General features: G+C 28.6%; 1 protein-coding gene across 12 annotated transcripts in view; it reads right to left on the bottom strand.

The window, feature by feature from the left end:
- The window catches only part of LOC143226005 (disks large homolog 1-like), a 169,568-nt gene that overhangs the window by 52,707 nt on the left and 101,416 nt on the right, over positions 1 to 15,445 (bottom strand). For 11 of the 12 annotated variants that reach the window (XM_076456346.1, XM_076456341.1, XM_076456342.1 and 8 more), the window contains 5 exons: positions 10,557 to 10,604; positions 9,030 to 9,154; positions 3,913 to 4,015; positions 3,115 to 3,318; positions 2,506 to 2,698 (listed from right to left, as the gene is read on the bottom strand). In XM_076456346.1, the coding sequence (XP_076312461.1) occupies positions 2,506 to 2,698; positions 3,115 to 3,318; positions 3,913 to 4,015; positions 9,030 to 9,154; positions 10,557 to 10,604 (673 nt within the window). Of the gene's footprint in view, positions 1 to 2,505; positions 2,699 to 3,114; positions 3,319 to 3,912; positions 4,016 to 9,029; positions 9,155 to 10,556; positions 10,605 to 12,771; positions 12,949 to 15,445 lie in introns of those variants that run through there. The other variant, XM_076456353.1, reaches the window with a different exon arrangement.

The following is a 15,445-nucleotide window of genomic DNA, read 5'->3' as shown; positions in this document are numbered from 1 at the left end:
CTGATAACTTGTTCATACATGCTGCTTATAGTGAATTCTGCTCTTTCTTATCATTACATCCTTTGGTTAATTGAATTATAGGATTTATATTTTGCAATTTATTGAACAACATTTTCTATTACTTTCTATTGTAAGAACCAAATATTGCATGTTAAACAGTGATAAAAAGTTGTACAATGTATTGAAAGTACTAAAGATAAATATATTACTATCCACTGGTAAACACTGAAAGCATTCATAACATGTTCTACGTTTTGTAAATGATGAAGATAAGTATAGTATTCTCTACTGAGAAGTACTGTAAATTCACAATATTTTGTATCAGGTAATTACTGAAAAAAGTGTAACCAATTAATAACAGTAACAACTTATTGATTAAATGATAATCTCTGAAATATTACAATAAGATTCAAAATGTTGAAAGTTTAGCTGTAGAAATGTAAAGACAAACTCTAATAAAGCAGATATTTACACATTTGATAAGTCACATTTAGTACAGACTACCTAAATTACTTAGATACTTTTCCTTTAAAAAGTTAGTCTTTTTAAGACAGTCTGTATTTATCCCTTTAAAATTAGGTTAACTGAAGTACTCAGATTCTCCTACTTCTAAATATTTTATTTAAAGTATTTTGGGTAAATTCTTAAGGAGAATTTGTGTAATTTTTCTAAGTCTTGCACTTGTAAAGAATGTCTACTTGGCAGAGCTTTATAATGGTAAATATTCTAAAGGATTTTTATAAAGATTATCTTTAAGGATAATCTATTCAAGGTTTTAGATATTATCTTTTTAAGATATTCCATTACTGTTTCTCTAGAGAACAGTCTAACTTGAAATATTATGACCCTACTCATTTTAAAGAATAATACATATATAAGCTAATTATAATAACAAGATATTTATTTAGTAAAAAAAATACACACAGCAAGAAGATAGCAGCCAATATTCCCTTCCTTAAGAATCTTAGAAGCAATATTCTCCTAATTCTTACAACAAGGTTTTTGCACTAATATTTAACTTAAAAATGGAGATGCTCAAAAGATTGTGCAGAATGAAGTATAATTGAGTTATTTTTGTGCTTAATTTATACATAAATAATGATGGCATTATGTATTTATGTTACAATGGCCTCAATTTTTTCTCCTCATTTATATTTATAATTAGAAATATATATAGCTTAGTGTTAAATCTGTATTGTGAAATATCCACTTATTCACTAAAGTTTTAAAACATTCTAAAGTGTAAAATCGACAATACATGTTTGTACCCTTTACTCTCTTGAAGAAGAATAGTCAACTATTCAAAAGCGCTAGAGTTTTGGGTCTCATTTTGAAAGTGTAACATCTTTTGTAGGTAGATCCTGTGTGCTAATTACTTAACATGAATTGCTAATCCTATTGTTTGAAGTACGATATCCATCTCATATTTTTGGTTTATTTCTCTCTCTTTTTACTATGCAGTAGTTTTTCAGCAGCTACACATCCAGAGGTTACTTCTTGCTAATGTGCATCTTACTGTTCCAGAAGTAATATTCACACCAGTTCTTTAAACTAGGTCATTGGAAAAATTTGAAGTAGGTTATCATATATAGAACAAATTCTGAGTTATTCAATATCACTTTTTAAAAGTATGAGCTTTTCATCTCAGCCACTTCTATTATCAGTAGTTCTAAGTTCATGCAAGTTTTTCATGGTTTTGCTGTTTGCCTGGATATTACAGCTTGTAAAATTATTTGTAAACCAAAAAGAGATTTGTTTACACCTCCCTGAACTCACCTATAGAAACATCTTTGATATATGGCTTCTCACAACTAGGTAAAATAATGCCTCTTTAATATATGGTACTATTGAAAAATAGTAAGTTAATTCATTTACGGTGATAAAGTATGGAAATGATGGTGAAATATATACATAAAATACTTTTGCAGAGATAGAAGTCTATTAAAAATCTTAAAATGTACAGTTATTGAAGATAATCTTTTCATTTGTTTCAAAATATTTTACTTAAAAGTCGTCCTTACAGATAGTGGTAGAAAAATTATTAACTTCAAACTTGGCATTGAACAAAGCAGCAACAGATTAGTTATTTACTTAAGTTATATTTGAAGCTGATCAAAATTAATAACAGTTTGGTTATCTATTTAAATCAAATTTGTAACTGATCAAAAGCAGTCACAGTTTGTTTACCTACTAGAATCGTATTTGAAACTGAATGAATATTGAAACTGTTTGGTTATTCACTTGAACAACATTTGATACCACATAAATACAGAAACAGATTGGTTATAAACAAAACAATGTTTGATAATGACTAAATAAACACAAATAAATATAGTCAAAACCACATAGGCAATGAAAACATCAAAATTAAATAATAGGTTGAACAATCACCAAGAATGTTTATATTTTTATTTGAAAAAGGATGATATTTCAAAATAGTTCTGTCATATTACAGGGTTTACAGTTTTGAAAATAGTTTTAATGCTTACAAAGTTTCCTACTTACATGAAGATGGAGTAGCTGTGCGAGTGTTTTCTTGAGCAGGTTCAATGGGAGAGGGTGTTGGGTTTGTTAATGAGTGATTCATGTATAAAGATGGTGATCTTTTCTCTATTGTAAGAACCACATGGTTAGCAGTAGCTTTTAATATAGCTACAGCCTCTTCATGCGTTACACTTTCCAAGTCCCTATCATTGACCTAGAAAACCCCATGGAAAAACACACTCAATAATTCATGAATATTTAGTCATAACACTGTGTCAAGTCATACAATTAAAAGAAAATCAAATAGTATAAAATTCCAAGAAGCAGGAGGTATTATGCAACAGTATCCAACAATTGGATGAAACTACATCTATAAAGCATGCTGTAAATATGATTTTTTTTAAATTCCAGCTACATTACTCATAACAAAGAAAACAGCTAATAAAAACATTATGAATACATTTTCTTACATATTAGAAAATAATAAATTAGAGAAATTATAAATCTGAGAAAATATTAAATATGAATTATATTTCATTAAAGACCAGAAGACAACAATAACTAATTTTTTCAATAATTTTTATTAAATGTATCTCACATGAATAACCATGGTAACAAAACAAGACTTACTGCAATAAGTTTATCTCCTACTTCCAATGTACCATCTATGTGAGCTGCTCCTCCTTCCAGGATTTTAGTAATGTAAATTCCATTGTCTCCTACTACATGCTGGTTACCTATTCCCCCTGCAATACTAAATCCAAGGCCTCTTTTTCCTTTAACTAATTTTATTGTTAAAACATGACTGTGATGAAGTCGTCTTCTCTTCACAAACTGAAAAAGTAAAACATTAAACTTGATTCTTTAGGAATAACAGATTGGTAATTTGTCTTTTATAAAAATATTAGTGTTCAAAGGATCAGGTTTTTCTGTGGGTATAAAGTTCTAGACTAAATTTAAAATATAACCATACACCAACTTATGTATTGGTTACATTTTAAAGAATACAACTGCATTTTGTTTCTACCAAATAAAATTTACATAATACTGCATCAGAAATACTGAGAATAAATTATAGTATCACATGAACTCTATGATAAAAAAGGATAAAAAATGATATTTAGAATATACAAAAACATAGATCTACATAACTTCAATCCTAAATAAATGTTTCTGGCACTATGCATACTTTCCAGAAGATGCCCAAGACTTCTGTTCATTATATTTGAAGTTTATGAAAGCACAAAAACTAATTCGTAATGGCAACATCTATAAAACTGAGTAATAGTTTGGCAGGTTCAATCTCTCTTTTTTTATATTATTTTATGTTCTACATAGATGTTTTCACATTTATTAAATATTGTTAGTTTTTATAAATATCATAAATATTTATTATACTTGAAATACACAAGCCTAGTTGTTACATACCAACTGTACTGTATTTCCTGCTCTTTTTAATGCATCAACTGCTACAGAGTGAGGCACATCAATCAATTCAACATCATTAACTTTAAGTATAATGTCATCAACCCTGAATAAAATATAAAATACAAGTCTTAATGATGTATGTATATATTACAACCACGTAATCATATGTTTTCAAAAGTCTAAGCAGATAATTGAAACAATCTACACAATCCCAAGTTTTACCTACTGGATCTGTGATTTCTTAGTGTAATTTCTTCCCCCTGTTTTTCTAATTTGAAAAAAATAAATAGTATGCATTAACCTGCACCTAAATTAGGAACCAGAAAGTAAAACTACAACAAAAAAAAACAATAATTTTAGTAAGAACATCTAATTCTGAATCCTACTTACTAGTGCCATTCTTCAGATTTCTGTGCATACAAATTACACAAACACTTCACAATATTTAATTACTATATAAAAGGAGTACATTACATTAAATTATGTTAGAATATGACAATGTCACTACAACCCATGTTGTCAAATCCAGTCAGGCTGTATCTGACAAGTTGACGATAGTTCAGCAACATAGCTTCCACTGCAAATAAGCATCACTATAAAGACTGGAATGGTATAAAACCCTTTTCATTCATTTTCTAGCTGCTTTACATGTGTGACATATCTGAAGAAATACGTCATGGAAGTAACCTTTAAAAATGTAACTTCTGCCCATTTTCAAAGCAAAAAACTTTACTAATTATGTTGCATACTGTTGACTGGGAAACATGGACAGCTTTTGCCACTAATATTTGAGTTTATGGATTCTTATCTGTTACAAAATTCCACACTTTGTTTACTAAAGTATAACTTGATACAGGCTTGGTTGAGAATCCCCAAGATGATCCATATTCCTTTGGGTTCCAGTGACATTAAGTATAAGAGATATCTTCAACTTGGAAATTCTAAACTCCTGACATGAATACCTGTTGCATTGGAAAGAGCTGTTAACTATCCTTTCCAAAAATGGTTAATTTTTGGTAACATTATACTGTCACATTACGAATGTCACACAATGTCAAAATGTAGTCCTGATATGTGCCATTCCATTATAACGTTGTAACAGTTGTGGTTGTCACATGCATTGCTATCACACATATCTAAAATTATTTTAATATAATGTACTTAACACTGTACATCTGTATTAATAGTCCAGTAAAGCCTGGGTGCTCTTATGCATACAAACTAAAATATCCATAAAGATGTCTTGTGCACACACTACAATCTCAACAAGCTTGAATGCTCATATGTCAGCTCATTAACACCATAGCTTACATACAAGTGTGCTACTATCTATCTCAGCACACATTTTTATTGGGTTATTTGTCTATTATTTTACATATCAACCGGCTTATACTACAAAAAGTTTGATGCTTCATATATTTACCTAGGAATACTACTGCCTAGTCCACTGACCTAGTATTTCTACAGAATCAATGTTTGGTAAGATTATCTGCTGAAATAAATAATAAATTTAAAAAAAACTTCCACAGAAGCCACAGTCTTATTTTAATAACTATAATGACATATAGTATTCAAGGTGTGATCAGGTAAAAGGTACATTAAAAAAAGATAACTCTAAAGGAATGCTACAAACTTGCAATGGTGAGAACAAGTTTGCAGGTGGTGTTAATTTACCTTTTTAAAATAAAATATGATTTGTTTCTTTGTTTATAGTTAAGCACAGAGCTACTCAACGGGCAAGTTGTGCTCTGCCCACCACAGGTATGGAAACCCAATTTTTAGTGATGTGAATCTGCAGATGTACTGCTGTTTCACTGGAGGCCATAAAAAAAAAAGTGTTCCTGAATATTTATTTAGTGTCTTTGATGACTTTACCAGTATTTCTTCAACTGTTTTCTTCTTTTCATGTTTGATTATCTTCAGATGATTTCAACATTATTTTCAGTGATATGTTTTGTTTCTTTGAGAGATTCAAAGACATCCAAGGATCCTTTAAGGTGCTCCTTCAGTCTGAGGTTCATTTCTCCTCAGTTTCTCTGATATAAACATGTTTACATTAATTGCATTTTATATTTCACATGACTATGCTATTTATATTTTCAGGGGAAAAGTGTTAGTAATAGTCCTTGATCGTAACCAAATACTTGGCTTTTGTATCATTACAGCAATTCTGTTGATGTTGAGTTTTTTCATGAATCATTTCCATTATCCAGTTACATTTCCTCTGATGTTGAAGTTATTTTCATGTGTTTGATGTCTTTATTCTTTTTTTATGGAAACATCTTTTTTTTCACAACTTCTTACAGATAGTTATTTTTTGTAATGAATATTTCAGAAATCCTTTACAGTTCACCATTGGAAATGTTTTCAAAGCATATATTAAAAGCTATTTGCCAATAAATTTGAAGGTTCCTTATTTTTCTTTCATGAAGTGTGCAGATTTCCAATTCAGGCATTGTTCTGAGTTTGTTGCTCCTCTATGATGGTCTCAAATTCTGATTTTCTTCTTCTGATGTGAATGTTTAGAGAGTTTATGGAAAAAAAAATTTTTTTCAGTCATAAAATGAATGTTAGGATACATGTTATTGATTTAAGAATCTTTCTTTCTTTCTATAAGAGTCAAATCAGCAGAAAACATTTTCAAAATATCTCAACCAATAAAAGGGTCTGAAGATAGCTGTGTTTAAAGCCTTTTTTAATTAAAAATGTGTTTTCTAGTGAACTAGTCAGCATATTAACCATACAAACACCATCAATCTGACAACATATAATGTTATTAAATTTAAAGCAGAACTTAGTGAGATTAAAAGGTTTGATGGGGATGTGTAAATTCTGAATTTCAAGTATTTTTATAATTACTTCAATAACAAGTTTATAGGATTTGTCTTTTGAAATTTTAGTATATAGATTTTGTACATCAAAATTTGTCATTTTGTGTTTTAGATCCAATTTCTCTAAAGAGTCAGTAAAATGCGAAGAGTTTTTGATCATGTTATCTGAGTTGTTGTATGCTGATATAATCCCAGTCAGATATTTGCCAAGTTAAAAGAAGAATAGTTTGAAACTACAAAACATTTAAATTGAGGTTTCATGAGTTTTCAGCATTACACAATGTTGAGGAATTTTATCACTGGTTACATCACTGGATGGTAGATCTCCTCAACTCTGCAGATATGCTAAAAAAGGCATTTGAATTCTTAGCAAACTCTTGTCTGATGATAACTATGTACTATGGATTAAAATGCTGTAATTATCAAAATTAGATCTTGGTTACTGTAAAAGTTGCTGTTATATTATTTTGAATTAATTTCTACATAGCCCATTAGCTTAAATATGTGCTTATTAATGCTACAGTAAAATCTGCTGGCTCATCTTTCTATATATTAAGACTCCAGTGAAGCCTGCTATTAATACTATAAAAGAGCTTGCTGACTCATATATGTTTTACTCATTAACACTTTGGAAAAGTATGGTGGCTACCATATCTATCTAGAGGTATTACAGTAGAACATCTGTCTACTGATAAAAAAACATATTGTTCTGGCTGTAATATTTCTGTGCTTATTACTACTTAAGCAAAGCCAGCTAGCTCACATGTGTATGTTATAACTATTTCTCTAGAAATTCACAACTTGACTAATACATTTTCCTAATTTAAGTAAAACACATCATACATACTAATGTCACAAATATTTCAAAAATCTTTTGATTCACTCATTGTAGTTGTGTTCATCAGACGGAATAACATCTGACATTAAATTCCTACAACTAAGCAAAATTTCAGAAATATTATGTAGAGAGTAATCCTAATACAACAGAACAAACAAAATATTTGTTTTACAATCAGAGTGAGTGAGAGATAAAACACTGAAACAGGACTAAGTAAGTACAAGTCTTACTGAATAATCTTCTCTAATTTGGAGGATTATCATAAATTTATGACCTTTGTACACATGTTTTACAAGGAGATCATTGACAGTACATGAAACATCTGATTAAAAACTAAGCAATACTTTCCAGAACATATCAAATTAAATATATATTATTTATTATAGAAGGGTAAAACATGATAATCTTTCCAACAATCACACAGAAAATAATGCTATCTATTACATCAATCTACTATTGAGATAGTGATATACTGGATCATTTGTTTATCTTCTAAAATTTTAATAAATTGTTCTGGTTCACATGATTACTTATTGATATATGAGAAGTTTAGTGATTTTTGACTGCCTTTTAACTCTACAGCAAAGCCCGTTTGCTAATATACTTCTCTATTAATATTCCATCAAAAGAAATGTATTGAAATACATCCAAAATATACTTAATAAAACAGTTCTTTCTATACTGTCATGAAGCATAAAAATCTTAAATGATTATATGAGAATGGTTTAGTTTCTTTTGAATTTCGTGCAAAGCCACACAAGGACTATCTGTGCTAGCCATCCCTAATTTAGCAGTCTAAGACTAGAGGGAAGGCAACTAGTCATCACCACCCACTGCCAACCCTTGGACTACTCTTTTACCAATGAATAGTGGGGTTGACCATCACATTATAATATTATAATACCCCATGGCTGAAGAGGCAAGCATGTTTGGTGTGACGGGGATTCAAACCCACAACCTCAGATTATGAGTCGAGTGCCTTAACCACCTGGTCATACTGGGCCAATTATATGAGAAAGGAAATTAAATAATACAATTTTTTTCAATAGCTAACACTGTTTTCTGACTTCTTTCTTTATAAATTACACAAGTTAACAAAGTACAAAAAAGTAAGTTATCTTTTCAAATTATCTAACTGTAAAGTAGCAAGGATTTATTAACTGGATTTATCTTTAATTTTGAAATTATCACACAAATAGCTTTGTGTATTTTTGAAAATTTTACTATTTTTTATTAAAAAATTTGAAATCTGATTTAGTAAATTTATCCAGATACTTATTTAGCTTTAAAAAATCATGTTCAAATAGCATTGTATCTGACTTAACCATCAATTGTTCTTATATAGAAAATTTCAAAATTTCAATCCCTATCTAAAACCTTTACATATCAAGTTTCTATAAAAATTTTCTAAACCCAATATGGGCTTTTATTTCCATAAAATAACTTACTGTAACCTTCCATCTGCTGCTGCAGCCCCTCCTGGAATAATCTTAGTAATGTACACACTAGGATCACCTTCAACATGTGGATTATTTATTCCTCCAGCAATACTGAACCCTAGCCCCGCTCCTCCCTAAGACAACAGACCATTACTGTTTAAATCTAAAGCAATATATAGCAGTAGTTTTCAATCACATATCATACTAACAAGTTAATAACTAAATTTAGTAATAATTATTTATGTATATCACAATAAATTTTAAGGTAAATTCTACTGTATACGAATTTGGAAGGACTTTCCATTTTCTTATTTTTTTCGTTGCTTAGATGCACGATAATAATTATATGTTTCCTGATAAACAATATTATTATTTTCATCTGAACACATTTAAAGAATGATAATGATCAACAAATTTTCAAGGTTTTAAATTTGAAAATATTCCTTTCATTGCAGTCTACTGTTCTTTCATGTTGGTACAAAACGTGGACAAATTTCCATTTAGAACTGAGACTAATGAAGAAACAAACACAACTGTACAAATTTGTCTTGTTATGAACAGCAGTCTATTGATACAATTAACTAACACATTACAAAAAAATAAAAGAGTAATATTACATAACTTGAAGTAAATAAGTCAAGTCTACCATTGGGTATTTCTTAACATCTAAATGTATTTATTAATTCACACTTTGTAAACATTTTCATTTGATTTTACCAATGTTATACGTTATTTTCACTTGACATCAACTGCCTTATTTCCTTTCCTATATGTAAAACACAGACTTGATTTAAGAAATTATAAAAGTTTGATTAAATACAACATAACTAATAAAACAAGAGGTAATCCTCAATACCCATGGCAATTGAAATTCTTTTAGGCAGGACTAGAGTAAGTTAATCTATGAAACCTTTGTTTCCATTTTTATTAGCTATATCTTTGTGTGCCAGCAATACTAAGAGTAAGGTACATGTATAACCAATTTGATTTTATTGCTCATCAGGATCTCTATCACCCTACCCTCAAATTGAAATTCTTTTAGAGAGTATTAAAATACATTAATCTATGAGACCTTAAGCATTATCAAATACATCAGTCGAAAGGGTGCGACTTCCTCAGTCCTAAATATAATAAGATTTCAAAGTAACCAAGAAATGACAGAGCTATGAGCTAAAGGTTCATGCTTGAAAAAAACAAACTCAGAGCCATTCAATGAGCTGTTCTACACTAGCTAAAAATATTAAATGTCTTTTAGACTTCAAGACTGTTTCATTAATTTTAACAAAACAGCAGATAACCAAATAGTTTTAAAATATTGCCAGCTCAGTTTTTCCTGGCTTTACTTAAATTCCAATTCTTTCAGGGATTATTATGCTCAATAAAATGCCCTAGTCAATTTGCTGATAACAATTTCTCAAGAATTTTGAAGAAACATTAAATGAAGATGAGGGAAGAGTTAAAAATCACACATGCTATTTTAGTCTTGGAATAAAATTATCTGAAGATATCTGGTTCAAGAAAATATAGAAGGCATACTCTTTCCAAGGTTATTTCTTCATATTCCCAGTCCTCTTCACCATTTGTCTGTAAAAGAAAAGGTATAATTAAAATATCTGTTTTTAAACTATGTTCTTAAAAAATCTGCAGGAAGAATATAGATTTTCCAAAGTTATACAAAACTGTGTTAAAATATGGTTTAAGTACCAAGAACAGTAATAGTAATTTGTCAAAAAAATATGACTTTATCAATATTAACACTTTGAGAAAAACTCCAATAATAATACTTTTAAGAAAAGTGATTTGCAGCTCAAATGTTTGTGTGATTTTACATTGCAAACACTACTACAGAAATTGCAACATCACATGTACTGCACAAAATTCTACTTCAAACAAAAAAAGTTTCAAATACAACTCAGGTATCAAATTTAGTAAGTTCTAGAAACAGGATTAAAATATTCAAAATAACATGATCAATTTGAAGTCTTATTATGTAAAAATTTAATAACTTTATATAAATGAGGAGTTTGTAATAACACATGGTAAATCTCACATTGGTAATGATATATGGAGTTAACTATTTTAAGTGTAATGTTTACTTTAAATCATAAAGAGCAATTTTTTTAACCTTGTTAACATTACACATACATGAAGATCTTAAAAACATGATCAATATGAAATGTATGCAAATAAGAATAACATATCCAAAGGTCAAAATGACTTATTTTTCACAACAAGGAAGTAGTCCTACTTGTGCATGTAAATTTGATGCAGTGTTGAAAAATGGACTTAACCTTATATGCATATGTGAGGGCCAAAGTGTACACACCATGGCCTTTTTATAGAGTACCATTTAATATTGTATGATGTATATAATATCAGGGTTATCCACCATTAATTTTACCCTGCACTGTTGATTTAGCAATAGTTAGCAGATACAGTATAAGGAGATGCTCAAAACAAAAAACTGCAGGTATGTATTTCAGAGGTTCTAGAGGTTATACAAATGCAATATGTAAATTTTGTAATTGACAAAAGTATTTTCATTCTTACACTGACATCTCTTTGTGCTCTAGCTTCAAAGTCCAAGTTAGATCACAACATTGTCAATTCACACAAGTCTTGAATAAAGATACATTTGTAAAACATCTGATTTCTTTGGTAAAATAGACTTGTACATTTAACTAAAACTTTGCCACACTTTTTGTAGTCAAATAAGAGTCAAATTTTTTCTCCAATATGTGGGTAATTCATTAGACCAATCCCATGTACATTTGTTTAAAATGAAAACCTGGCTTTAAATTAAAATCACCATTAAAGAAATTACTATTTTACTATTATGTGCATTACACACTGTCCAGTATAAATCGATCTTACAGATTAGTTCATCTGCTAACTATAACCTTCAAAGAAGTGATACAGTCTTTGCTGGCAACCATACAGTACATCACTAAGTTAGCCCTGTTTAACCTTGACATTGCAATACATACATCACTGGCTATATTGCATTCTTAACTAAGTTAACTTTATTTATACTTGCTTAAGTAACATGATGTTTAATTGTAATATATGCTCAAATGCATTAGCTCTATATGCATATATTAATACAACATAGTGTTATTATAGTTCATTCATACTGGAGGTTTCTCATTTTAATTTCAATCTGTGCAGTATACCTTTCTAGATAGTTCTAATAAACTAAATTATTTTGACAATTAACCTGATTATTTTTCCATTATTCATATCATAGCCACACAAGTTTATTAAGATTATTAACATAAGAAGCTTAAATTGATGCATTATTAAATCTTTTACTTCTACTTACACATTGATTTCTGTACTCATAAAATACCAGTTTGTTAAATCTATCAGCAACTTAATGGCACCTAAACATTATGTGGTATATATTCCCTCATTTAGTTTAAGACTAATTTCAGAAAAAAATACTTTACGTGTTTCCAAGATATTATATTTTAAGCAAACCATAAAATAAAGGCAGCAATTTTTAATACATAAATGTACCTTAATTACATGTTCATTCAACAAACATTTCCACAAAAAAATATCATAGGTATTTATAATATCAGATGTATAATTATTTTGCTTTTAACAAATATTCATTAAATTTTATGAAATATCCTTTACAGTTAAAATGCCTATGAAGAATGTTCTCATAGTTAAATGTATATCAAACATTTTACACATAACAAATGGCTGAATATTTGAATATTTTGTAATAAAATTAACAACTTACATAATAGCTTTCATATGGATTTGCCTGAGCAAAAAATAAACTTAACCATCTTCGTATCATTTCAATTTATAAAATGTTCAAACCACAAGTCACAAAAACTAAAAAAATTACAAAAAACCACTTCAGGTAAGCAATATGGCTATCTTACAGGAGGAACGATACTTTTACACGTACCTTTATAATATCAAACAGAGGTACAGTAAGCTAACCTTTGACTTCTACTTTAATACAGATAGCATTACGTATCACATAAACAGAGCTGATATATGAGTGATAATCACTATGGTAACCACTTTTATGCATTTACTTTACAAATAATATCAAAAACTAAGACAAGTATTTTTATACATTTAGTTAACTTTCAAAACCAAATAATCAGTTACATGTAATTTTTTCTTGTCTTGTATCAAGTAAAAAGGCTGGAAATAATAATAATACCTTACTTCAGTTCCATAGGTCTTGAACATTTAAATATGAATAAAAGCTACATCAGTTACCATTTATACATGTGAAATTACAGAAAAATAGCTAATTATATTATTCAACAATAAGAAAAATTAGATATTGATGTGCTACAACAGAAAAACTAGGTAGAGCTATATTTATCAGTTAAATTAACCCCTTTCAAACCTGTATAAATAAAAGTAGATTAAGTCAGACCAAAAGTCCATAGACAATTTCTTAATAATCCCAAAATACCAGCACTTGATATAATATTTTTAAAATAATAAATACTTAAAGTACAAAATAATTTATTAGACAGTCTAATAATCACAAGTATTTCAGATTTTTATTAGTAGCTATGTAAGAGGTTCATGCCATAATAAAACAATGTTAGATTTATCTTTTCCTGTGTGTAATCATGTGAAATTAATTTTTCTACTTATTTTATGTTAGTTATGTTTTTAATCTAAAATGTTTATCCAAGAAATAACCGTTTCTTTGTAGCATATTAAACTGCATATGGGTTTATAATAGTTTTATAAAATATTCTTCAAAAAAGTAATACTGTCTTGTGTAAGAGATTGATTTATGGTACTATTTTCTATGCATAATTTTCCAGTCAAATAGTTTATATAAAATAACAAAAGCCAAACATTTGAAAAATGGAATACAGTGCATACAGTTTGTGATATTTTTTTTTGTCTAATATAATCACTTTCCTCTATAACACATGGCCATGACACTTTTGTGAGAAATAGGTTCATGGTACTTTTCCTTTCAATATAGGATAATTTCCTAAATATAAAATTGAATGAAAACACTGTTTATAATAAAATGACACTTTTCTGTCAAGATATATTCATTTATGGTAATTTTTGCTTAAATAATGCTTTACTCTGTAAGACTTGGGTTTATGGGAGTTTTATCTAATAAAATGACACCTTTCTGTATAAGAAAAGTAGTGTATTTCTACAACAAACTTTACTTTCTTCTATATGCTGTGTGTTTATGCTTGTTTCTAGCAAAATAACTATTGTGTACATAATGAGTTTAGTATTCTATACTAATTACGACTCAAATTAATTACTATGTGCAGTAGTTTTATTTCTAAGAATTTCATATATTAGTGTACAAAAGTACAGCTTTGTAGGGCAGTGAAATGAAGAATATATACAAACATTGTCTCACAAGCAAGTTCTACCCTTTTGCAAAAAATATTTCAACAAATAAAATTTAGGTAGTAATATACTATATGTATGAGCACTTAGAACAAACATGAAAAATTCATACGTCACAGACATTCTATTCCTCAAATATAATCATTATTACACAACGTATTACATTATAGAATTTTCACCAAAACAAATTATTTTCTGTGTGGTTCATGCACATCATATATAATTACCTGAAACCAATTATATAAACTTTATATTCACATTCTATAAATTTTAGCTTTCACTTTTTTCAGTTTTTTAAAACATTATTTAGATACACAATGTTCTTACCATTAGACTTTTTTTTTACTATTACCATGTATAATAAAGTTTTTATTTTGGAATAACTAACTCACAAAGCTGATGAGACATAATTACTGTAGATTGAAATATAACCTTTGAGTGTTCTGTTCACAGGTTGATAAGTTTTTAAGATAAACAGTACTCAGTCTGTTTATGCACTAAGTATACGTTACATAGATTTAACTTTCATGTCCTCATTAAATTTTAAAAATTACAGAAACACTGATTTTTCTTTACTTCACACATTTAAATTACAATACGTTTTGAACAGATTTATTTCAAAATATCTAAGCTTACACAGTTGACAAAATACATTAAAATAAGGTTTTCCACACTGAGTTAATATCACCTGGAGTTATATTAGCTACATATACACAGACATTTTTTAATAAACTTCTTATATACCATGAATTAATTTTCAGCAGACATTTCAATATCTTCATTATTAACTGATGTTTAAATGGGAGTTGTCAGATGACTAATTTAAAGAATACATGAACCATTGCCATTGTTCAGAAAGATTTCATTTCCTTGGAAATTGTGATATCATGATTTATCTAATATAGGAATAACATATTTAGTACAGGAAACATATAACTAATTAGTCTTTCAGAATGTAGATGTAGATATTTTAACAACTTTCATGTTGATAATTTAGCTAAAGCCCACTGACTTAGATCCATTGATGAAATGCATTTTACATGATACAGATA

This window comes from Tachypleus tridentatus, chromosome 9, assembly GCF_004210375.1.
Source record: "Tachypleus tridentatus isolate NWPU-2018 chromosome 9, ASM421037v1, whole genome shotgun sequence".
In the NCBI taxonomy this organism is placed as follows: Eukaryota; Metazoa; Arthropoda; class Merostomata; order Xiphosura; family Limulidae; genus Tachypleus; species Tachypleus tridentatus.
The sequence above is the reverse complement of the archived record's forward strand: the minus strand, read 5'-3'. Positions and strand labels throughout refer to the sequence as shown.